The sequence below is a fragment of the Sander lucioperca genome, chromosome 24 (assembly GCF_008315115.2).
Source record: "Sander lucioperca isolate FBNREF2018 chromosome 24, SLUC_FBN_1.2, whole genome shotgun sequence".
NCBI lineage: Eukaryota > Metazoa > Chordata > Actinopteri > Perciformes > Percidae > Sander > Sander lucioperca.
This window is the reverse complement of record NC_050196.1, coordinates 5,238,904-5,265,371: the sequence shown is the minus strand read 5'-3', so window position 1 is coordinate 5,265,371 and position 26,468 is coordinate 5,238,904. Positions and strand designations below refer to the sequence as shown.

Sequence of the window (26,468 nt, the reverse complement as noted above, 5' to 3'; positions counted from 1 at the left end):
GAATTTCTAGATTCTGGTTTTATTTTTATCATGCATAACTTTACATTCATGTTTTGAACAATTAAAACCTGAGTGTATGGATTTTAAAAGAGGGCCAGGATAATTTATTTGTCCGTATATATACTAATATCTCTCTGTATGCTTTGGTTTTAGGAATTAAAGCTTCTGCTGCATCGTTCCACACTGCTGAAGACTCAGGGACAAACACAGGACTACCTGGATGCCATGATCACCATGATCTCCATGCTACTTAAGGTAACACACCCACATGCACTGAGGACGATTTATCCAGGAAGTTTTTTTTTAATTGGTCAAAGCTAATGTGTACAGACATATTGTAGAGAGAAGTCCATTTTTTTATACAAAAAAATGTGAAATTTACACAATGCTAGTAAATACTGGCCCTGGATTATATGAGATCATATACTGTACGTATGGTCTTTAGTAAAACGAAACACTTAAGAGGTCAATTCCGTTTTATTCTGTGTCCTAGGTGGCCATGCAGCGAGCTAAGGTGTGTGTGCGTTCTGTGACCGTGTCAGGTGAGAATCATCTGAGACTGGGGAAGGCCAAAGACATGCTGCCAGAGATTGCTGACCATGAAGCTGCCTATCTGGACAACACTGGTATGTGTTTGTGTGGTGTGTGTGTGTGTGTGTGTGTGTGTGTGTGTGTGTGTGTGTGTGTGTGTGTGTGTGTGTGTGTGTGTGTGTGTGTGTGTGTGTGTGTGTGTGTGTGTGTGTGTGTGTGTCTGTCTGTGTCTGTGTCTGTGTGTCTCTGTGTCTGTGTGTAAAACCAAAACAATAAATCCTATGTACTTCAAAATACACTTCTTTTATTATAAACATTTGAACATTACAAAAAAAAACAAAGTGGCATGTAGCTTTCAAGTAATAAATAAATAAAAGAAAAAAAGAAACAAACTATTAACATTACAAAAAAGAACAGTGACATGTAGCCTTCAAGTATTTAAAACAAACTAGGAGACGACGAGCAAGCATTTGGTGCAACAGTAGCGAAGAAAAATGTCCTTTTTACAGGCAGAAACCTCGGACAGACCCTGACTCTTGGTGGGCGGCCGGTGGCAGTTGGGACACAGAGACATTAATACAGATATACAGATATAGAGAAATATGATTCATAATAATTATAGCAGTTGGTATGGTGAACAGTGGTAATTATAGTAACAATAAAGATAATAGAACTATGACTAGAAATAATAATAGTAGCAGTGCAGGGCATAACAGGACGTTGAGCAGGACCACGGCAGCAGCTGCAACCACAATTTAGGTGCCACCCCAATCCAAGGAAATCTGCGAGGCGAAAAAACATAAGGACTGCAGGGAATAAGCTCCCCTGGAGCTAAGTTAGTAACAAGCATTACTGGGACATGAATGCCCCTATGGAAAAAGAGAGGAGCTCAGTGTGCCAAAGGAAGTCCCCCGGCAGTCTAAAACTATAGCAGCATAACTAAGAGCTGGAAAACCTGAGCCAGCCTATAAAGGGTTGGTAGATGAATCCAACAACTATGAAGAGAAGCAGACAGAAGGAGGGGGTGCTGTGTCTGGAGCTACACACACTCCCACGCCGGTCTAGGCGAACTCTGCCACTCTTCACTCCTTAACTATAAGCTTTATCAAATAGGAGAGTTTTAAGCTTACTCTTAAATGTGGGGACGTTGTCTGCCTCCCGATCCCAGACTGGGAGCTGGTTCCATAGGAGAGGGGCCTGATAGCTGAAGGCTCTGACTCCCATTCTACTTTTGGAGACTCTGTGAACCTAACTGAATTCTCTGCATTCTGGGAGCGCAGTGCTCTAGTGGGGCAATAGGGTACTATGAGCTCTTTAAGATATGATGGTGCCTGACCATTAAGAGCTTTGTAGGCCAGGAGAAGGATTTAAAAATCAATTCTGGATTTTACAGGAAGCCAATGCAGAGAAGCTAATATGGGAGAAATATGATCTCTTTTCTTTGTTCTTGTCCGTAGACGCCCTGCAGCGTTCTGGATCAACTGGAGAGTCTAAAGGGACTTGTTTGAGCAACCTGATAATAAGGAAATACAATAGTCCAGCCTTGAAGTAACAAATGCATTGACTATTTACTGCATCGTTTTGAGACAGGATGTGCCTAATTTTGGCAATGTTACGCAGGTGAAAAAAGGCAGTTCTTGAGATTTGTTTTATGTTGCCGTTAATGGATATACCCTCATCAAAAATAACTTGGATATTTCTGACAGTAGTGCTGGAGGCCAGTGCAATGCCATCCAGAGTAGCTATATATTTATTGAACAGCTTTGGAGGTGTTTAGGGCCCATCACAGTAACTTCAGTTTTGTCTGAGTTTAACATCAGGAAATTGTAAGTCATCCAGGATTTAATGTCCTAAATGCATGCTTGAAGTTTAACTAACTGACTGGTTTCGTCTGGCTTGATTGATAAGTATAATTGGGCCCAGCACAATAACTTCAGTTTTGTCTGAGTTTAACATCAGGAAATTGTAGGTCATCCAGGAATTTATGTCCTGAATGCATTCTTAAAGTGTAACTAACTGACTGGTTTTATCTGGCTTGATTGATAGGTATATTTGGGTATCATTCGCATAACAGTGAAAATTTAAAGTGTTTCCTAATAATATTCCAAGCACCGAGCCTTGTGGAACACAATGGCTAACTTTAGAGTGCATGGAGGATTCATTGTTAACATTAACAAACTGAGGTTGATCTGATAAATAGGACTCAAACCAGCTTAGTGCAGTTCCTTTAATGCCAATTAAATCTTCCAGTCTCTGTAGTCTCGCATTGCCAGACCTTTCTCCACAGTGCTGCGGAGGAAGGTCTGGCTAGTCCACAAAGCATTCCGAGATGGAAGAAAAACTTGCTCTGGTTTATTGGCTGCTTTAACAAAAACAAAAATTTAATAATACACTTCAATATATCATGAGACATTTCTAAAAACGAATTGATTTCTAAAAAGAATGCACATCACGTTAGTTGTGAAGAAGTTCATAACATGTATTTTCTGTCAGCAGTACCATTTAAACAGCAAATATTTAGGTGAATCATTGGTTAAAATATATATATATATATATATATAAACTTAGCACAAAAAGTAAGGAAATTTGTGTTTGGTCGATTATTTCTCTGTGGTAACAATGCTTTTTGGCAATAAATCTTATACCGTTAGAAAGCCTGTTAAGTTCCCTTTCAAATGGTGCCCCATTTGTAAGGAACATGCATTTGTGGGATGAGCAGCAGCACTGAGTATGTGGGTTGCGCCCATGAAAAATTTCCCAAATCTTCTCTGCCAATGCTAAACAGCTTATTCTGCCATTGACTCATTTGGTGTTTGGTGGATTGGATGATTGAAGTTTGAAGAAACAAGACATATTGGCAATTTAACAATTTATTCATTTCACAAACAGGAGCTTCAGTAGCGTGTGGAACAACCATACACAGCCACAACAGCCTCCTCATGCTGGTCAACAGCCTGGTCACACACTGCTGTGGGATGGCTCCCATTCTTCAACCAGCATTTGTCGCAAGTCAGCCAACGTGGTTGTGTTGGTCACTCTGGCACGAACAGCACGCCCAAGCTGATTCCACAAGTGTTCAATGGGGTTGAGGTCAAGACTGCTTGCTATGCGTAGTAGCTAACAAACAAACATAACTGACAGTTGTGCTAGCTAGTAGCTGGCTAGCAATGCCCATACTACATAAATTACGTTTCAAAAACGTCTTGACGTAGGTCATTCTATTATGTTTTATTGGCTATGGGGCCAACATGTTCGTGACCCACAGCTTATTATTGAACGCGTTGAACATGCGCACAATGTTTTCATCTGCTCACTTGATTAATGAATGCTGAGGGGCCGGCCCCATGCTCACCAAATGAACAATGCTAGAAGTAGCAGATAGATCGCCCATAGGAAGATATTTGGAATGTATTGGACAGTGCTACCTTGTTATATGTAATAAAACTAGCAACAATGTTAGTTACAAAGAATATACATATTAAATTCTATATTATTAGTTACTTTGAATTATTGATCATGTCACTGCTCCACAGTGCCATCTGGTGGGGCCCGGCCCCACCGGCCCCTAATGTAAAGACGTCACTGGTAAATTGGCCATAATGGTATTGACCAATCATCATAACATTTGAAACATATCTTCAGTCCTTCCTAAGGAATAGGCCTAAACAACAATTTCAATTTTAACCCATAGGGGGTGGCAAAAATACCACAAATACGTACCGCAAAACCTGGTGGACAGAATTTCAACATAATTAATACACATGGTCTCGGGGCGAGTATTAACCAGGAAGTGTCATATTGATTGGTGCATGTGGGCGTGGCCTAGTTAGCATTTAGCTAAATAGGCTTTGTAAAGACCGAAATCTGTTCAATGCTGCCTGTGGCTTTGACTTTTGCCGATTAGGCATCTGTTTAGTGTTGCTTGCTGCTTTGACTTTTGGCGATTGGGCTGCTTCCTAAGGCAGCTTTTGCTTAGGTGGTAAAGTGTTTGCCTAACAATCAGAAGGTTCCTGCAGTCTGTTCTCAAAGTGTATGAATGTGAGTGAAAGGGGCCTGTAATGAGTAAAAGTGCATTGATTAGTCCTTAAGAATAGAAAAGCGCTATATAAATGCAGTCCATTTATATTTTTCTGTTGGCCGAGAAAGGGTTTGAACCCTTGAATTGCAGCTTGTGGCTATATTTCTTCTTTTAGTGCTGCCATTTATATTCAATAAAATTTTCAATTTGTTCAATAAAATAATGTTGGAAATGATTTCCTTTCATTTGTTTTAAATTCAACAATCAATTTGTTGTATTTTAGCAGAATACTGAAAGCAATAGAAATGCAGAACGAAATTAAACAATGTTATCGCATATTTTCGTGCAGCCCTAATTACAATTCATACTGATGCTATAATAATGGCATAATCTCATCCCTGTGCCCAGGTAAAACCAACGTTCTGTCAAAAGAAGACTGGTGGCAGCTGTTGGTGAGCTGTGTGCTGACACTATGTGAGGTGCAGCGCTATGAGGAGGCCGAGCTCCTAGTAGAGTCCGCCATGGAGTTCTTCTCCTTCTACGACAACAAGCCCAAGAGGAAGGAGATGGAGTTCTTCGGCCTGTCCGCCACCATCCTCGACCACAACTACTACAAGGCCTACAATTACATTAGGTAGACTTATGTATAGTCTCGCTTTGCCAGACCTTCCTCCACATCGCTGTAGAGGAGGGTCTGGCTAATCCACGCAGCATTCCGGGATGGGAGAAAATCGTGCTGTGGTTTATTGGCATTTCTTGAAACCAATCACAATTGTCATGGGCAGCGCTTAGCACCGGGAAAAGCCAGGGTGCAGCTGCAAAATAGCCTCTGGAAGGAACTTGTTTTGGTGGAACATGTACGTTCAAAAGTTGTTTTAGTCTTGCAACAGAAAACTCAGATTGGACAGATAGTGTAGCTAGCTGTCTCGATTTACCCTGCAGAGATCTGAGGAGCAGTTAACCATAGTCCTCATAAATCGACTAGAGTTTAAAATTCCAACACAAACAAAACAGAAGGTAACAGACATCTGGCTGAAAAGTGAAATCCGGCAGAATTTCCGACGGCAACGGAGCAATCCTGGAAGTAAAATGTCGTGGATATAGAATAACTTATGTACACTTGTATTACTTCTTTTTATGTCAGTTGTTGAAAAGTAAAATATCAATTGTCTTCTCTCTGTTTTTCTCTTTCAACAGATTGATGCTGATGGAAAATGTGGGTCTGCCTCAGCTTTGGAATATATTTAACCAGGTCTGCCTATGTCCCTGTGTGCAAAAATCTATCTTTTCATAAAGTGATAAAGAAAACACCCTCCTAGAACGCAATATACCACATTAAAGCTGTAAAGACCAACAATCTGTGACAAAAATACCAAAGTGTAACGCTGTTCCTGTCTGTTCTTGTGGATGTATACAAATGAGATGTTTTTTTATTTCCCTCAGCTGACAATAACCTCCCAACACCAGCGTCACCATCGGTTCTGTCTGCGTCTGCTGTTAAAACATCCTGATAACCATGCCTTGTGTGTCCTGTGCGGACACAACGCCATGGTATCAGGGAGCTTCAAACATGCTCTGGGTAACAAACATACTTGTTCTGCATGTTTTAGAGAATTAAGTACAAAATGGTTTGAAAACACCCCTGTTTCAGTATTTTTCTCATGTTTAGGTTTGCTCATTGTCATCTTGTTGCTCTGACAACACAGCTTGATATGACATGTTTTTTCTGAATTGCAGCCACATTACAATGCAAAAAAGGTTTTTACCTTTAGGGATTGATTTCTGAATGAAGTTTCTCAAAAAAAGCTTAGAATTCCCACCATGACTAAAAATAAACTTGCATTATTTTTTCATTATTTCTCTTAAAATAATGAGAAATATTTGTTCAATATTTTTTTTGTTTTTTAATTTCAGTCTAAGTAAAATTCCCAATTTCATACACTCCCTTTTATCTGCATGTCCATTCTCATAGCCCCGTAAGATAATATGCAGTTATACATTTCCTTGCCATAACTAAAAGACAATTCAGAAAACATGAAGTTCTACAATCTTGAGATCTTCAAAACATTGTTAATAAAATGAAAAATATGGTTTGTTGCCGATTGTTTTCTTTGGCCATTAAGATTAAGAATTTCTCTATAATTTTCCATTAGTATTCAAATTAACACATTTTGTGTGTCTTTAGGCCAGTATGTTCAAGCCTTCCAGACTCACCCCAACAACCCACTCCACAGCCTCTGTGTGGGTCTCACCTTCTTCCACATGGCATCTCAGAAGTATGTTGCCAAACGACATACACTGGTGCTGCAGGTACAGTGTTTGTTTGTCATAGTCCCTCTTTTAGCTTTACAGTTACATACCCTACTCTTTTCTTCTTAAATATAAGTGTGTGTTTTCAGGGTTTCTCCTTTCTGTGGCGGTATGTGGAGCTCCGTGGAGAGTGTCAAGAGAGTATGTACAACCTGGGCAGAGCGCTGCACCAGATGGGCCTCACACATTTGGCCATACATTACTACCAGAAGGCACTTACACTGCCTGCTCAGAAACTGGAGGTGTGTATACATACAATATCACCTAACCATTTCAACCATGTTTGGGTGCTCAGACTGCTCTATCATAGTGACTCAATTCAGAAAATATCCCTCACTTATATATTCAGGACATTGATGAATGGATCTACATCCACAATTGTTTTTCTCACCAGTTTTGGTGCACAGACAATTTTCTAGTAGACCTCAATATTGCAGCCTTACAAGATTGTTTCCTCTTTTTGTCTATCTCTCTCTTCATCCTTTCACCGCTGGTCCTCCCTTCAGGGTATCCCTGGTGATCAGGTGGATCTGAGGAGGGAGATTGCCTTCAACATCTCTCTCATCTACCAGGCCAGTGGAAACATGGAGATGGCCCACCAGCTTATCAATTCACACTGCATTGTTTGAAATGCACACAAATGACTAAATATCTGTGCCAAGATTTTTGAGAACCCCTGCAAGTACTGTACCTTGTAAAAAATATGGAGGACTAAAAATTATGAATTAATAAACACAAATAAATGTTATGTTAGATATGATGTTAGAATAGATGTATAAATTAATAAATACTGAAATAATAGTATTTTCATTCAGAAATTTTCAGTCAATGTCTCAGATGTATATATATTGTTTATATATTTTTAAATCATAAAAATTAGCATGATGTTGCTTTGGTCATGTTCTGTTGTGATTATTCTTTTTCTTTAACAGTAATGTGACAAAAGGTGGAGGGACAGACTTTTTCTTTTGTTTTTCAGGGATTAAGGCATTCTGTTTATTTGCCAAATCCCTTCATCTCCTATCCTAACCGTCTGCTTCCATTATGTTTCTTCTTTCTCTTATGGGTCACTGCACTCGATGTAGGCCAGCTGGTGGAAGGGGGGTGGGGCTTTGCTTGTAAGCCCTATTTCCAACTCTCTGAATAATGTTAGTAATACAGTATAGAAACTGCGTTAGTAAACTACATTTGCCTACTCAATCATAAAACAATCAGAACACTATTTCACAGTTTATCATTTTTTAAGCCCAGTATAATACTGTAATAATCCTATATCTCTGTCTTGATTAAGAGCACATGTGGTACAGTTTAGTAATTTACAATAAACTGAGAAAATACTGTAAAAAGTACCACATTCTATATTCAAATTTGTTGACCCCTTGAGATGGATCTTGTTTTTGAGAAAATGGAATTTCTAATATCACTTTAAAATATGAATATGAATTTATGATTTTGCTGTTGTATTTACACCCCCTGGTGTACCCAATATTATCTTAGTATTAATCACATGGTAAGTATTCTCTTTTGTAGTTAGTCAATAGTGAGTTTATATTTCTCTCATGATATCTACAGTACATAATGATATAGTAACTATCAGTCTGTGTCCTGTCCAGAGGCTCTCCAGATAACAGAGAAGAGATTTGTCAACCAGTTACAGGTGCCTCCGCAGAAAGTAGGGGGTGATCTTATGGGCTCCTTAAAACTTAAATAAAAAAAAAAAAATAAAAAAAACATTTTAGTGTCCTACTGTTTAGCTGTAAAATGCTAATATGCAAATAAGAAGAAAAAAGTTGGTTAGTTCGTTAGTTTGCACTGTGTCTAGCGACCCGTGATTTATAAAGGGGTGGTTCAGTTATTTTGATGCTGAGTTTCGACAGTATCCAAACTGTCCACTGCCACAAACAAGGCCTGGCTTTTAAAAAAAAAAGTGCCTATCCTAACCAGCATAAATATGTTGTTAGAATCGGAATGCGGTTGGTTTTATTCATGGATGTATGTTTCGGTTTTATGTCCTTTAACCATAAGCAAATAAAGTGTGTGTGTGAAGCAGCGGAAATAGGGAGGCGGATGTGAAGAGGTCCAGCCAAATAAATAAGAAATGAACGCGTCTCACGCAGCCTGGCGGAGAAGTAAGCGACGCCGTGGAGAGAAATAGATGGCAACTATGTTTTAAAAACGGGTATAATAAAAAAAAAAAACATTTTCACTTTTACTGGAGGCTGTATTACCGAGGGTCAGCGGCGCTGCGCCCGGGCTCTGGAGCACCGAAGCCGGCTTGGAAGCCGATGAAGGATCGGCGGTGCACGGGCCGCATGGAGGTCCGTCGTCCATAATTAAGCAACTACTTCGGTCATTTTTTTGCATGCAAGTGTGGTTGTAAACGACGTTAAATCGCCGTAGCAAAGGTAAGTGAGGCGTCTCAGATGTATAGCCTGATATTAGTTATTTGTGTAACGTTAGGATGATGTGGCTCTGCAGCCTAATGTTGCCATCAAGCCATTAACTGCGATTTCTACACGCAAATGTATTTCATCACATTTTCTTTTAACTCATCAATCTGTAGGCTATTGCTCTGTAAAGGGCTGCCTCCGACTGGGCTAGTATTGTAAGCTGATGAAGTCATGCTTTGATGTGCTACATGGCGAGCACACGAGCAACAGTGACAAAGGCCTAATAGAAACAACAACAAAGCCAAACTAAAATCGTCAGCATCATGCGTTGTAGTCAAATCTAAAAGAGGTTTTATGCAAAAAGCCAAGTCAACAGTGATTAACCTGCTCTCACGCGCACACACTGTTAAAGAAATCCGATCAGAGATATGTGTGCTCACAATCAAATCAATCACAGAATAGCAGATTATCTAATAGCTTCATGTAGGATCTTAAACCGATTGTAATCTCTACAATAAAGTACAGTGTAGGCGGAGGTTAGATTTCTCAGGGAATTTATTGGCAGGTATCTGCCTGCTCCTTGTGCTGAGATCTTTGGCTATTAAGATTGTGGCTTTCTTTAGCATGCACCAATATTTCTCTTGCAGATGTGTGTTTATCACTAAAAACGGATAGCCTAATCGGATCCATTATCTTTGCAAAATATTCTTCATTTGGATGTGCAGCATTATCAGTGTATGATAAAGAAGTAGGCCAATGTGGGTGATGCTGGATAAGATTCATGCAGGAGGAATATCATTTATGTATCTTTCAGTAGAATTTGAAGTAGAATCTCTAGAACTCCACCACTACTCTGCTGCACCTTGGCATTGCACTCAAATACAAGGGAGATTCTCAAGTGTATTAAGCCTATTTTGACTACTATGCCTATTGACCTGATCTTTGATACCTCCTTCATTATCAATGCATCCTGCCATTATAAAAATAATAGCTTAAGCTTCTGTGCCTGAAAATTGAAGCCAATGTGGAAGTGCCTTAAATCTGCATTCTAGTTATTTTCCAGCATGGGGCGACTCCACTGGTTGCGAAAAGAAGTCCGTTTCTATAGACGTTTATGGGAAAATATACCCTACTTCTCACTTTATTTGTTACCTTAATAAACATGTATGTAATGAGTTAATGGCCTCAATTGCTAGCTTTGTCTTCTTCAGTACAGCATAATGTTCATTTTGTAAATTATGGTCCCATTTATTTTGAAATAGATGATAAAGCATGGGGGTGCAAGATGGCACAAACAGGATGCGCTTCTCATCTTCATCTCATTTGATCAATCTAATACATAAGGCTGCCAAACCTTCCAAAAATTACGTTCAAATGTTCCTTCTAAAAAAACACATTGGTTCGATCTATTGGAAAATCTATTTTTGCACATTATGTCCATAACATTACATTACAATACATGTCATTTAGCTGATGCTTTTATCCAAAGCGAGTTACAATTGCTATATATGTCAGAGGTCGCACGCCTCTGGAGCAACTAGGGGTTAAGTGTCTTGCTCAGGGACACATTGGTTGATGTATCGCAGTGGGAATCGAACCTAGGTCTCCCCCACCAAAGGCATGTGTCATATCAACTGCGCCATCACCACCCCACATAACAGGGCTAATGTGCAACGAGATACGCAACTACATGTTATATTTATTTCAACATAAACATCTTTTAAAGTGGACATATTATGCTTTTCCGTATTTTCTGTCATGTCTACAGTGTTATAATGTCGGATTTTAATGTTAAACGTGGCCAAAACAAATAATGAGGTAAACGTATTTTAGACAAATCCCTGTGAGCTAAAACGTTCAGATTTCCGACCTTCTGACCACCATCTGTTCTGAACGCTCCAGTTTCAACAGTTTTTTTTTCTACTCTTGGCTGAGTGTTACGCAATACTTAGCCCGAACTTCTCCGATTGGTCATCTGCTCCAGGCAGGCAGGACTGGAGTTTTTTTTTTAAAGATACATATTAACATTGTCGCATGTAGCTAATGGCAGCAAAATATGTCATCTTGGCTGCCAATGTTGTTAAATTCTCCCCAATTCCGGGTCACATTACTCCTGAAACATTTCGGTTATGTAGTATTTGGTTTAAAAGCCTTAATCTGTGATTTTTGACTGTAGAAAGTGCTGCTATATTCTATTAGTGTTCACTGGTAACTATAGTAGCTACATGCTAACGGCAATAAATTATGTGATCTTGGCTGCCAATGTTGTTAAATTCTCCTCAATTTCGGGTCACATTACTGCTGAAACATGTCCGGTTGGGTAGTACTTGGTTAAGTAGCCTTTATTTGCGATTATTGACAGTAGAAAGTGCTGCTTCTTTCCATTACAATCTAACGCTAGCATACTGGTAACTATTAAGAAGCTGCATGCTAACGCCAGATAGCTGTAATCTTGGCGGCCAATACTGGTACATTTCGGGTCACATTAATGCTGGGACATGTCCGGTTCTGTAGTTTTTGGTTTAGAAGCTTTTATTTGTGATTGTTCACGGTAGAAAGTCCTGCTATATACTCCGTTGCAGTAGCTCCAGCTGCTACTAGTGAAACAAAACTGCAGCGGAGGTACCAGGAAACACTCTGGCCAGTCAGAGCAGACTGGGCTTTCTCGGGAGGGGGGCTTAAAGAGACAGGTGCTCCAGCAGCGTTTCATACAGGGGGTGCAGCAGTAGGTGCAGCAGCCATGGGCAGTATAAGAAACATTAAAGCATGTAAACATGTTCTAGTGGAATCACAAAAATACAAGTACGAACCTGAAAATGCTATATAATAGTTCCCCTTTAAAATATCTACATACCTACACATTACAAAAAAACTAATAAAAATGTCTTATATTGTAAAACTTTATTTAAAGACCCTAGAGCTCTCTTCCTCTCTCCCTCTGTGCCGTAGTTGGTGCTTATTTATTTATTTATTTATTTATTTATTACAGGGACAGTGCATATTAATAAACATTTCTGTCAATATGCCAGAGTTAGCCAGAAGGCTATTTTTCATCTGCAGTCCCTAGACATAGTTAGATAGTTGGATCAAACTTGTCTGTGATTTGTTTGAGCTTTTTTCTAGAGGGTTTGTCTTCCCAGTTAAAATCCCCCATAATTAAAATTTCTTTATCAAGATTGCTTTCTTTTAGCAGCTTCTCAAAGTTTTCATAAAAGCTGTTATCTGCCGAGAGAGGCCTGTAAATTACAACAAGGACAAAGGACATTTGTGGTGAAAGGCTGGTATTGAGACCTACACATTCTAATGGAATACAATTTGACCACTGGATTTTGTGACACTATAACGTGCTTTTTATATAAACCATCACTCCTCCCCATTTTTTTGATCCCTCCCTGTCTTTCCTGTGGATGTTATAACCAGGAATATTCAGAGCTGCTGATGGAGCATTTTGATTAACCCAGCTTTCAGATAAGCATAAAAAGTCAAGGTTTGAATCCAGTAACAAATGCTGTATTTGCTCACTTTTAGACAGTATACTTCTAATGTTTAGATGGCCACCTAGAAGGCCCTTTGTTTTAGCCTTAGGGTCCCACACTGTTCGCGAATGATTGACAGTCTGAAACACCTCCCACTTCCTGTTCTTTGCAATCCCTGGATTTAGTCGTTTACATTCTGCATCACTATAGGGGCGCGTGAGGCGCAAGTTTTTGAAGTGATCGCAGAAGGCCCCGAAGAAACACAGGATCCACCCGACGTCCCCGCAAAGTCATCTCTTGGCAGGCCTGTAGCCCACTACGACAATGTTATTGTTCATATTTTGGCACAATGTTTAGTAATGACATGATGAAAAAATCTGCTGGCTGTTTTGGGTTGTTTGTTGCATGTATTAAAGCAACGGTTTGTTTATCCCGTTTCCCTTTTTGAATTATGATTAATAGATTACCGCCGCCTGGTAGAGCAGTTGTCTACCAATTGGAAGGTCGGTGGTTTGATCCCATGTTGAAGTGTCCTTTGGGCAAGACAGTGAACCCCGAATGGCTCCCGATGCTGCGCCATCTGTGTGTAAATGTGTCTGATGACCAGGTGCCGCCTTGTATGGCAGCCTCGGCCACCAGTGTACGAATATCCGTTTACTATGTAAAAGCGCTCTTGTAGTCTTTAAGATAGAAAAGCGCTATATAAATGCAGTCCATTTATGTGACATACGATTTAGTGATCAATGGTTCTTCAAGCGCTTAAAAAAAATTTCCTCACTTGGAGAATAAAGTCAGCAGCACTAAAACCCTTATTCAGTCTAACCTCTAATCAGATGTTCCATTATCATGTTGGCTCTGGTTGGCAGGTACATTTTTGTTTTCCCACAAAAGTATTCCTCCATTTCTGGTGGTGGCCTGGTGGGCTGGCTCATCTGGCATTTGCCTGAATTGCCAGTATGAGCCTGTCTTGAACCTGGTCTACAGTACACTGTCATGTCTGACACATTGGCTTGGGCACTTTGGTCTGTACAAGGTCAGAAGTACAAGAATGCACCGAAACACAAACACACGGACAAAGTGGCACAGAGGAACGTGTTGGGAACAGGAAGCTGTTGCCTCTGATTGGACTGCCTCATTGTTCTCCAATCACGCTACAGCTATTTCAGGACTGTGTGTGTGTGTGTGTGTGTGTGTGTGTGTGTGTGTGTGTGTGTGTGTGTGTGTGTGGTCCTATCTCAGAAGTCTCTTCCAGATTTATACTAGTAAAAGTAGTTTTGTTTCAAAACGCCATTCAAAAATGAAAATGGTAGCCGTGTGGATGTAACCTCAATCGTCTCTTATGACCCATTAGAAGCGTGTGATGTCTGTATCTGCAGAGAACCTGCTTTCGCCTCTATTTAGGGTTGAAACCCCGAAGGGGTAGAACCCAATTGTTTTTGCTCCGGTTTATTAGGGTTCAAATCCTGAAGGGGTAGAACCCTATTATTTTTGCTGCCATGATGGATTTTTTGCTAATATGCATAATACGTACTGAACGTACGTACCAAGTTTAGTTAAAAGCCAATAAAGGGGGCGAAATCGCGGGACTTGCTGCATCTATTGTAGCGATGAAACAGGTGTGTGCTTGGTTTCACCACTTTTTCTATAGAGCATTAAACCATCTGAAGTGGTTTTGCTCAGCTTTGTGAAGCTAGAAACCCGCTCAACACTACTTGCTGCTTTGACTTTGGCGATTTCAATGCTGCTTGCTGCATAGACTTTTGGTGATTGAGCTGCTTCCTGAGCCAGTTGTAGCTCAGGTGGTAGAGCCTCGGTGGTTCGATCCCAGGCCCTGCAGTCCAATCTCAAAGTGTATGAATGTGAGTGAAAGGTGTGCGTAAAAAAGCAAAAGTGCTTTGAGTAGTCGTTAAGACTACAAAAGCGCTACATTAATGCAGTCCATTTACATCCTTCTGTTGGCCGACAAAGGGTTTGAAATCGCGAATTGCTGGAAATGATGTGCGTTCGGTTCCTGAGAAATATGAGCCCAATCGGCCACAGGGTGGCGCTACAGATTAAAAAAAAGATTTTAGAAAGGAAACGTCCCTCACGCCATAAGTCCGATTGACTTAAAATTTGTCACACATATGCAGCTCAATGTGCTCTACAAAAAAGCCTCTTGGACCATAGAGGTCTGCCATGATGGATTTTTGGCAAAATTGCATAATATGAAAAACTGTAAAATGAATAGAACTTTGTCAATTTTGATTGGTATTGCTGCCTTGCAGGACTGAGATACACATTTCTACTATAAATGAACAAGATTGGTGAAGAAACATGGCTGCCATCAATTAAAGAATTTCGCCATGGGTGGATCTTAGCAGTAAATTATCCATAATTCACTAATGGTTTTGACCAATCAACATAAAATTTGTAAGATATTTTCAGTCCTTCCAAAAGAATAGGCCTACGCAAAGATTTTGAGTTTAACCCATAAACGCCACAAATATGTACAGCAAAACCCGGAGGAAAGAATTTCACCAAAATTGGTACACATGGTCTGGGGGCGAGTACAAACCAGGATCTAAAGTGTTATTGATTGGTGCATGTCCTCCCTGTCTTTTTTCATCAGATCTGGAGGTGTGGAGCAGAGACACATCCTTTAGCTCAGCACCTGCACCAGCACCTGACTTGACGTGAGTGCTGGTTGATTTGAGAAGCTCTGCGACTCAGAAAACAATTCAAATCTTTTTCCGTCTTTTGCTGCTGAAAGAGACTATAATGCCATCAAAGAAACAACAGCACAATGAGGACGAGATGGAGGAGATAAGAAAATCTCGTAACTTAATGTTGGAGAAAATAAGCAAAGTGGTAAACCAACCAACAAACTACTTGGGCTAAAGGAGGAAGTACAGGAGCTCAAATTTCTAATAAAGGAGAAGGATAAGAAAATAACTGACCTGGAGAGATGAGTAGATGACATGCAACAATATCCTCGAATGGATGACTTGATAAGTGGACATCAAACCTACGCTCGAGAGACAGATAAGGAAAAAGGTGAAGAAGCTAAACCGAGTGAGCTAGAGTCCTTCGAAAAACAAGTGATTCGGTCCTTGAAAGCCACAGTATTAATAAAACCAACGCGATCTCAGCATCTCACACAATTCCTCGGAAGGACAGTAATGCCAAACCAAACATTATAATACGCTTTGTAAATAGAAAAGCCAAAATGGAATTGCTGAGACAGGTCAGGAAGCTGCGGGGGACAAATGTGTTCCTGAATGACCATCTAACAAAGAAAAATACCGATATTGCAAGGCAGGCACGAAGGTACAGAGTCTGGTTGGGGAATGGCGAGCAATTCATGGTGGGGTGTATGGATGGAGGAGGTTGGAGAGGTACTGAAGGGCCAGGGCATGGAAGGATTTGTAGGTGAGAAGGAGGATTTTATATGTGATGCAGGACTTAATTGGGAGCCAGTGAAGGTGGATGAGGGTTGGGGTGAGGTGCTGCCAGGTCTTGGTGTGGGTGAGGACCCTAGCGGCAGAGTTTTGGACATACTGGAGCCTGTCTAAGGTTTTGCTGGGGACCCCAGACAGGACTCCATTGCTAAAGTGAACCTTTCTTTTTAGTAAACTTTGTGTACGCAAACAATGTTCTCAATGCTCGAGTTCATGTGTAGAGATCCTGGTGATACTTAGAGCAAAGTTTCATGTTGTGTCGAGCCTTCTTAGTGTTTTAAAAATAGTGATTTTGATGCTATCATAGAAGTTCCCCTAGCTCTCCCATTCAAAAGAAAAGTTTGACTCAGGTACATTCACAAAAAGACCCTAGGTTGCATTTTGGCGAGAGTTACGCTTTAAGATGTTAAAGATGAAAAGTTATTAAAAGAATTTTAATAGTGCAAAAAATGCACAAGTTAGAGAAGACCAACTTCCTGTAGGGAGCTGTCGAAACAGGAAGTTGCGTATCTTAAAAACATTTATTCCGATTGCCACGAAACTTGATACAGTTGTTCCCCATGGGCCATTGAGCATTATATGCCAATTTTGGAGTCAATCGGCCATTAGAGGGCGCTGTTTTAATTTTTTTTAATTAATTAGCCAAATCGCAATGCATGCGAAACCTACTTTTTCTAATTCCTCCTAGAGCATTAATTCGATCTGCACGAAATGTTGAATTCGGTCGACCCTCATGACAAAAAGTTATCAAAAGAATTTTGATAGTTAAAAAAATGTCCAAAGGACCAACTTTGTGAAGGTGGCAGTCAAACAGGAAGAGTTGTGATTCTTGGCAACAGATATTCTGAATCAGAAGAAACTCGGCACAGCTGTTCCCTGTGCTCCGCTGAGGCTGTGCGCAACATTTGAAGTAAATCTCCCGGGCGTCCCTTTTCAGGATTCATAAGGGCCGGTTCACATTGTACGCGGCATGCGCTGCGCTCGCCGTTAGGTTGTCCAATTCCCAACTATATTTGTTGTGCTTGCCGCCAGGTTCAGCACAAATTTATGTCATACATGCGCCAATATTTGAATGCACGTCACGTCTGCGTCCGGTGTTTACATCAGACGTGCAGTACATGCGACATTGTGTAGGATACACAGTACTGATTTGGTGGAGACGATGTTTCTGTCTTTGAAACAAAAGAAAGCCTTGGCACTTGCCCTGGTTGTGAGGAGAAGACGGAGGAAGGCACCCGCAAGAAGGGTGTGGGTGCACGAGATCCCTCAGGTCCAGAGAGCAGTTGGGGGAATTCCGGCTGGTAAAGGAGCTCTGCTTTCACTTTGACCAGTTCCAGGGGTACTTTCGGCTCAACAGGGAGCAATTTGACAGTCTGCTGACGGGATTCGGGCCTACAATTTCCCGGATGCAAACAACATTCCGAAAGCCCATTTCTACAATGGAGCATCTGGCTATTTGTCTCTCCCTGACGTGTGGCTCCAGACAAGACGGTATGGAAAAGTACTTCCAAGTCTGCCCCTGCACCACGTTTTTGTCTCCTCTCCTTTATGTACCTGTCCCTTAGGTTCTTCCACCTTTTCTTACAGTCCTCCTCTAGATAGATGTAGACGTGTGGATTATTTTCATTTCTAAATAAAATGTTGCATTTCAACACTGTCATTGCATGTCTATATACAAGTAAGAGGTCTGCAGTCATTGCAGTTGGGTATAATAAAGCTAAGATATGAGCCTACATTCATACATTTATCATTCATTCTCTGGAAAACACTTTGTTTAATGCATATGTGCAATTAATTCCTCCAAAACTGGAGCTTACACACTTGGAAATGGGTAGTTATTCTGTGTAAAGGCCATATACCTACCTATATGTGAACTTCAATGAAAATGAACATGACTTGTGTCAATCAGTCCAAACATATCACATCATATAAACATACAAATACATTATTATTATTGTGTAATAACAGTGTAAATTGTAATTTCCCCATTGGGGATCAATAAAGAGTATAAATTATATTTTTTTTAATAAAAAATACAAATATATCCTACAAATACCTGTATGAAGCTGTATAATCAACTTGGTATTTGGTTTTCGCAGCTCACAACAGTAGGCTACAGTTCTTCTCAGTTGCTTTGGCGCATTTCTCAGATCAGAGACGACAATAATGCGTAACTTTGTCACATAGGGAATAGTGCTCCCTTTCATGTGCATTGGTCATTAGACTATACGTCCTGAGTGAACTGTTAAATATGGACAACAACACAAGCAGATTCACTATCTTGGTATAAACAATGGCGTAAGGACTTGTCAGTTTGATTCATTGGTATAAATACTTGCTTTGGACACAAACAAAAGATTTCCAGCAAGATACATGATTTTTCAGGTCCGGTGCAGTTTACACCAATTGTTTTAAGAAATGCACTCACTGTTGTGCAAATGCAAATTATGATTTGACAAATGCACCAAAGTAACTGAGAAAAAATTTAACATTTCAGGATTGTGGAGACATGTCCATGTTGATTTCACATAGCAAACCTGAATGATTTAAATTAAAAGGCTATTTAACCTACACAGCTGGCATGCCTATTATGGTGAAATATGCTTCCACAGCATAGTTTTGCGTCCGAGGTCTCTGTACGACCTCGAACTTGTGTCGTAGCCTATACAGCTTTGGGAGATCGCTGACGGCCAAAATCAACCTCTCGTCTATGTTCCGTTTGTGGATCCACGTGTATTCTGTGTTTTTGTTGGTTTTTTTTCAGACACTTGAATGTACGTCACAGTGCACTGCGGTCGCTCTTGCGCATGCCGCGGTCAAAGTTGAACCATGTTGAACTTTGACCGCGGCACGCGCAAGAGCGGCAGACCAGTTCTTGCGCGCAAGCCATTGACAATAATGGGCTTCATATCACAGCGCTGCGGTTTGCGCGTTCAATGTGAATGGCCCTTAAGAGTCCAACCCTGAGGATATCTACAGGCTGATATTGACTCAAAGTTATAGCGCCCCCTAGTAGCAACAGGAAGTAGACCTAAAAGTCAAGGCGCTAGGCTATACTTTAACGAACTCCTCCTAGAGATTTCATCCCATCGACTTCAAATTCGTTTTGTGACATCTCAAGACCTTTACGATGAAAAGTTATTAAAAGCTTGAGTTTTTGTCCAACGGTCTGGACGTGGCGTGGCGGCCATTTTGAGCATTTATCGATGAACGAAGAAGTTGTTGTAACTTGAGTGTATGGTGTCCAATTTGGCCGAAATTTCTCATGATTGACAAGAGTCCATGCCTGAGGACATCTATAAGCAAAAATTGACTTTTGGTCACAGCGCCCCCTGGTGGCAACAGGAAATCAGCCTTATATGACAAACATCATCTGATTTTACATGAAACTTATGTGTGGTCCACATGTGATTCTGAGCCGCCCCCTATACTTTAACCACGCCCATGTACTCAGACCACGCCCCCTTTTATGACTTTTGCACCGTTTAAGGGAGACTATTGTGTGAGGTATCATTGAACTCAGCAAAGAGGTTTGCGATGTCCGACGGTCGTGCAAATACGCAGGCGCATGGAGCAGCATCCGCCAGTAACCCTGATGCGCAAGGAGGTGCGAGGGCCCGTCCAACGCTGCTGAGCGTTCCGGTAAATTAATTGCCTTTTGGAGGGGCTTAACATACTCAAAAACTCACCAAAATTGGTGGTCACATCAAGCCTGTTGAACATTTACGTATTTTAAGGGTTTCGGGAATAGGCGCAAAAAGATGGCTTGCTAGCGCCCCCTACAAAATTAAAGAAATTGAGCCCCTGCAGGATGTTTAACGTAGACCAACGAAACGTGGTACACATATGTAGCATGTCAAGACGTACAAAAAAGCTCATTGGAGCCATACCCTAAACCCAACAGGAAGTCTGCTATTTTCAATTGAATGTTCGAAATTAGTGCGATTTTGGCCATTTCCACGTCATACTTTAACGAACTACTCCTAGAGATTTCATCCAATCGACTTCTAATTTGGTTGGTGCCATCTTAAGACCTTAAAGATGAAAAGTTATTAAAAGAAGTTAAGAAGTTAAAGTGGACCAACTTCCTGTAGGGGGCCATCGAAACAGGAAGTGGGTGTAACTTGAGTGTACATTGACCAATTGGCTTGAAACTTTTCAGGATTCATGAGTCCAACCCTGACGACATCTACAGGCAGATATTGACTCAAAGTTATAGTGCCCCCCTAGTGGCAACAGGAAGTAGGCCTAAAAGTCAAGGTGCTATACTTTAACGATCTTCTAGAGATTTTATCCGATCAACTTCAAATTTGTTTTGTGTCATTTCAAGACCTTTACGATGAAAAGTTATTAAAAGCTTGAGTTTTCGTCCAACGGTGTGGGCGTGGCAGCCATTTTGAGCATTTATCGATGAACGAAGAAGTTGTTGTAACTTTAGTGTACATTTCTCCAATTTGGCCGAAATTTCTCACGATTGACGAGGGTCCAGGCCTAAGGACATCTATAAGCAAAAATTGACTTTTAGTCATAGCGCGCCCTGCTGGCAACAGGAAATCAGCCTTATATGACAAACATCCGATTTACATGAAACTTGTGTGTGTATGTATATATAACGTGTGATCCACATGTGATACTGAGCTGGCCCCTATACTTTAACCACGCCCATGTACTCAGGCCGCGCCCCCTTTCATAACATTTTAACCGTTTAAGGTAGACCCTTGTGTGACAATTTGCTGTGTTTGAGTGCCGCGCAAATACACGGCCGCAAGGAGCGGCGTCCGCCAGTAACCCCGATGTACAAGGAAGTGCGAGGGCCCGTCTAATGCTGCTTGCAGCTTTAATTATTATTATTTTTATTATAGTGTTAGTGTTGCCCCGTGAAGTAGCAGTGTTAGCAGGGCAGGTTTTGCACAATAATACCTGACGCTACGCAGCAACTTGGCAAGTTGATGCTTTCTCTGCAGAATGCTGTACTCTGGTGTGTCACGTCGCAGGCTTGGCGATTAGAAAATCTCGTTTTAACATATCGCGATTTTATTGAAAATGCAATTAATCGCTCAGCCCTAGCAGCAACTGCTTTTTCCAGGATTTTACTTAGGAATGGAAGGTTGGAGATTGGCCGGTAGTTGTTTGCATCCTCCAGATCCGAGGCCTCCAGGTGGACAGTGAGGTTAGTTCTTTTATAAAGTCTCTGCAGTCGGCGACCAGAGGCTTTCATGGAGCGAAGTTCAGCAGTGTACCAATGAGCTGAACAGGTGAAGGAGACGGTACGGGTTTTAAGGGGGGCAAGAAAGTCTAGGTTCAGACACTAACATTTGTTAGGGCTCACTGATTTGATGTTTCAAAATGTAATTGTGCGTGTAGTACATTGCCTAGGGAGAGAGGTGGGGATAGTGAAGAGGAGAGCATTATGATCAGAGACAGCAAGGTCCAGGCACTGTAGATGGAGGGGTCCAATGTGTGACCTTTGGTGTGGGTGGGACCTTGGACATGCTGTCTGAAGTTGAGGCAGTCCAGTAGAGTTAGAAGTTCGGTGGCAAGTGTGCAGCTGGTGGAGTTGGAGACTTTAATATCCAATTAAAGTCTCCAAGGAGGAGTGTGGAAGGAGACCTGGAGCAGACAGAGGTGAGTAACTCTGAGACATGAAGGTGGTGGAGGCTTTAGGAGGACGGTATATAAGGACAATCTGAAGTGGAGCAGACCCAGTTAGACTGAACGCAAGGCGTTCCAGAGAGGTGACATTAGGTACTGAAAGCTTTTTTACCAGGAAGTCCTTTTCGGTGTATTGCAGCCAGCCCACCACCACAGCTCTTGGAGCGGGGCTTCTGGATGTAAACAGGCCGGGTGGGGTGGCTTGGTTTAGTGTCATGTAATCCTCTTGATTTTGCTAGGTTTCAGTTAAGCAGAGAAAGTATATTTTCTTTTCTGTAATAATGTCATGAATTAGAAGTGCTTTGTTGTTAATGAAGTGGGCATTTTGCAGCATCAATGAAGCAGTATTGTTTGTGGATGCTGAGCAAGTGGTGGTGGGAGGAATGACACTGTCAACACATACTAAAGGTCTCAGGTTACCAGACTGCACATGTGGTTTATTGTGATGACAACGCCGCTGTGGGGCGGAGCGTCGGTCAGACAGTATAGTAGGGATGGCATGATCGGAGTAAACAAACTTGCATCTCGTAGCCCTGTGCACATAGCGAGGACGACGTAGGAGTCTGAGGGATTTTATGTCGGCAATGCAAGCTGGAGCAATGTAGCAGATGACATTGAGAAGTTGCAGTGAGGAATATTTTAGGAGCACCATTTTCAACAGTGCAGAGAGGAAGTGGCCAACACTAACTAGCTGTAAGTGTTAGTGATTTGCTTGAGCAAAAAGAGCTAAAAGAGCTCTACAGCGAACAAATGTGCTCAGCGAGCCGTCAGTTGGTGGAAGCTCCTGTCGCCCCTGATGACCCGCGGAGCCCGCGAAAGCAGAACCCAAAGCACGACGGCAGCGAGTCAAATGTCAGGAAATTTCACTAAGTGCGAGCTCCAAAGTCTGTAGTGAATTGCAATAGCAAATTTCTCATTAATCTATCTAATAAAGCAAGACGTATCTGTATGTATGCGTGTGTGTCCGTGTTTGATGGCGTATTTGGGGGGGGGGGGCGCTAGGCTACATGATTGCTGGATATACTAAACTAACTTGTCTTCACTTTCCTGGAGCACAAGCGGATAACGTTAGCTGAAAGGAACATCGCGACTGTGTAAGGTTGGTGAAAAAAAGGCGCTACGCTTTTCAGTGTCTATTATTTTGCTAAGAGGAAACTCAATAAAAAGTAATTTGCCAACATTAAATATCAAACAAAAGCCAGACACTATATAGTATTAAATTGCTGTGAGATGTATCCTACATTCACCACTTCTAAACAGAGGCAGAACATAATGTAATCTGAGATTATTCCTTCACAGCGCTGTGCAATGCGAGAAAATCTCAGAGTTGAACCGGGTGGTGATGGCGCAGTGGGTATGACACATGCCTTTGGTGTGGGAGACCTGGGTTCGAATCCCACTGTGCGTGCCTGAACAAGACACACAACCCCTAGTTGCTGACCCCCAGCGTCAGCTAAATGACATGTAATGTAACTATTGTATATATATGTGTATGTATATATATATATGTATGTGTGTGTGTGTGTGTATATATATATATATATATATATATATGTGTGTATGTATGTATGTGTGTGTGTGTGTATATATATGTGTATGTATGTATACATATGTGTGTGTGTATATATATATATATATATATATATATGCTATTATCTTGTATATTCATGTCATTGTTATGCTATGGACTACACTATATTACCATCAAGGACATGAATTTATTGAGGAAAGGAAAATTTGTGATGTTTATTCAACAAAAGAGCTTTATTAGCACACAACACACATAGCCTACACAACAAATGGTAAACTGGTAAAAAAAAATGTAACTGGCGGCATTCTGTCTTAATTCGGTCCGTTTTGCATACGTCTGCCCTGTACTTCTGCTGGCTGCAAAAAGGACTCACAATCCATCCAGCACACTCTGTCTCACTTCCAGCAGATGTTTAAAACAATCAACAAAGACAATCAGTACTGCACGATGCACTGCGTATGGACACAACACATCTATTAATTAATTAAAAATAGTCACATTGACCAAAACGGATCTAATCTTACCCTCTTTCTTCTCGCTGGACTCCGAGCTGAACTCTTCACAGCTTCCACCTGCAATGCAAGATCTGGTTGTTTCTACCTGAAGCTCCTGCTTACTGTCTCGTAATTACAGGCAGCTGGAAAACAATTAAATGAGAGTGGTATGAATAAAAAAAGGAATGAGAAAACAGGAAACGTTACGTACACGCAATGCCGTCATTGTCAACATCATGTAAATATGGACTTGCTCCGAGCAAATATAGGTCACAGCCTCGTTATGTGGCGAGGTTAATCTGTGAAAACAAAATGTACGGTTAAGATCGGTCTATTAACGTATCTTTTTCCTTATACAGCAGAATGAAAGCCCTGCCTGGTCCCGCTTAGCTCTGCCTAATAATGAATCGCACTGAAAGCAGGCACACAGCTCTGTGCTGCTCGTGTTTAAACTTGCGTGCATGGTGGAGTTTAAAACATTACTGCCAAAGTCTAAGTAGCCTGTTTAACATCAAAAGACAGTCATTGTACTAACTGTAGAGTTAATAAACAGTACAGACAAGCTCACCGTTACATCTTGAACAACTCCTGCGTGGTTCCTTTTTAGGTGCGTGGTTGTACTCCTGTGATAAGCAAGTGAAGTTTGACAGAGTGTACAGACAACTCTTTTACCAGTTGGCCTGAAATACTCCCATACTTTGGAAGCTTTTGCTCTAACTCTCGGATGAGTCATCTCCCTCCGCTATTTTTCAAATCAAAACAGTGAGGGTGGGGGTAGAGGCAGAGTGATAGAGAAAGACATAGAGGCAGATTAACCAGCAGGGCGTGAACAGCGCACAGACTGGTGTGGAGGTGAATTACAGTGAGTTTTAATGGAATACCGGGAAAGTTTAATAACAATAGTACAATTGAAGTCCAGATTATGAGGCCATTTCAGCAGAGCCAACAGCTTCATATGCCATGGACATGTGAATATGGTGCTGAATTTGCCAGTATTTTAAGAAGACAAATGGTTGGGACTTTCATGCAATGACAAAGCTGATATGCTTTATGTGAAGCACAGTGTTTTGGTAAGACTATTCTTAGAAAACTGTACAGTGGTGCCTCTGTCTCCATTCCACCAGACAATCTTGGATGAGCAAGACCAAATAAAGGTCACTGTAGTCATGCCACTATGCACAGTGGATGAGCTCTAGGAGACTGATGTTGTTTGCATGGAATGCACATTTTACCTTTTATGGCAAAGCCTGATAAAAACTAATTGTTGAAATAAATTGTTTTGTGTATCTTTTTTACACAACATTGGCCATTGCTAATGACATATACAGTAATTAATCTAGCATACTTTCATTAATAAATCAATTCAAGCTAAAATGTAAGAGTCTACAATTAGGCTATACTGAGCCTGATCTATTTATACCAGAGATTTTCTTAAAATGAAGTTAATACCTTTTAGAAAAATGTAAAACTCCCCCTGCTGCTACCCTGATTTGCATTTGTATAGCTCACAGCATTTTCATTTACATGTTAAAGCCTCCCCTAGAATTAGGGGGAGGGAGGGTCATGGGGGGACAACTGCCAAGCAAGGCCCACGTCAATTTCCGACAATTCACGGCAGTTTTCGGTGTTGCCTGTAAATTGCCGTTTACAGTCGTAAACCTGAACTTCCACGACAATCTACAGTGCCGTTTACTGACGAAAATCCCACTTTTCATGCAGTGTATGAACTGAGTGGAATATGCATATTCATAAAGATTAGAACAAATGTAAAACAAAGATGTATATCAGCAAAAGGAGAAAACATGGAATCTTTTAGATGAGGAATTAAAAATGTGTTACACGCTACAAAGATTTAAAAAAATACTAAAAAGTAGGATGATAAACAAATTTAAAAGTGAGGCATGAATGGGAATGTGTTTTGTTTATTTTTTTTCTTCTGCACATACTGTATGTGTTATGTATATACAATACAGAAATTGATAATACATTTTATAAGATTGATAATATCCTGAAGAACCTAAGAAGAAAATAAGAATAAAATAGAATGTAAAAAGGGTAGGTGTAAGAAGCAAATGCTTTAACCTACACCTTTTCGATTAGTATTGATTATAAACGAGTTAAGATGACACTGCATGAACTAAGGTGACACTTTTTTTTGGGTTATTTTTTACCATTTATGTTATTTACTGTATGTGATTTTGTGTATTTATATGATCGAAATAAACTAAACTGAAATGCTGCATCTATTGTAGTGATAAAACAGGTGTGTGCTTATGTACTTTTTCTATAAAGCATTAAGATTGGGCATTTGTTCAATGCTGCTTGCTGCTTTGACTTTCAGCGATATGGCTGCTTCGTGGGGGTGGCTGTGGTTTAAGTTGTAGAGCAGTCGCGTACCTACCAATCGGAAGGTTGCCTGTTCAATCCCGGGCCTTGCAGTCCAATCTGTCCTTGGGCCCCCGAATTGCTCCCGATGCTGCACCATCGGTGTGTTAATGTGTGAATGTTTATGTGATAAGCAGGTGGCATCTTATATGGCAGCCTGGGCCACAGTGTATGAATACATGTGTGAATCGTGCCTGTTAAAGTGCTTGGAGTAGTTGTTAAGACCAGAAACTACTAGAAT

At 40.9% G+C, this 26,468-nt stretch overlaps 2 protein-coding genes across 5 annotated transcripts in view; both read left to right on the top strand.

Annotated features, from left to right (window-relative positions):
* The window catches only part of gtf3c3 (general transcription factor IIIC, polypeptide 3), a 67,351-nt gene extending 59,143 nt beyond the window's left edge, over positions 1-8,208 (top strand). For both annotated transcript variants that reach the window (XM_031292272.2, XM_035998792.1), the window contains exons 12-19: positions 154-255; positions 494-626; positions 4,958-5,183; positions 5,747-5,801; positions 5,993-6,128; positions 6,735-6,859; positions 6,949-7,101; positions 7,366-8,208. In XM_031292272.2, coding sequence (XP_031148132.1) covers positions 154-255; positions 494-626; positions 4,958-5,183; positions 5,747-5,801; positions 5,993-6,128; positions 6,735-6,859; positions 6,949-7,101; positions 7,366-7,488 — 1,053 coding nt within the window. In that variant the 3' untranslated portion in view covers positions 7,489-8,208. The remainder of the gene's footprint in view (positions 1-153; positions 256-493; positions 627-4,957; positions 5,184-5,746; positions 5,802-5,992; positions 6,129-6,734; positions 6,860-6,948; positions 7,102-7,365) is intronic.
* Positions 8,209-8,922: 714 nt separating this feature from the next.
* Positions 8,923-26,468, top strand: part of hecw2b (HECT, C2 and WW domain containing E3 ubiquitin protein ligase 2b) — a 132,051-nt gene continuing 114,505 nt past the window's right edge. For 2 of the 3 annotated variants that reach the window (XM_031292271.2, XM_031292265.2), the window contains exon 1: positions 8,924-9,264. The gene's annotated coding sequence lies outside the window, so the exon portion shown is untranslated. Of the gene's footprint in view, positions 9,265-26,468 lie in introns of all 3 variants that reach the window. The other variant, XM_035998791.1, reaches the window with a different exon arrangement.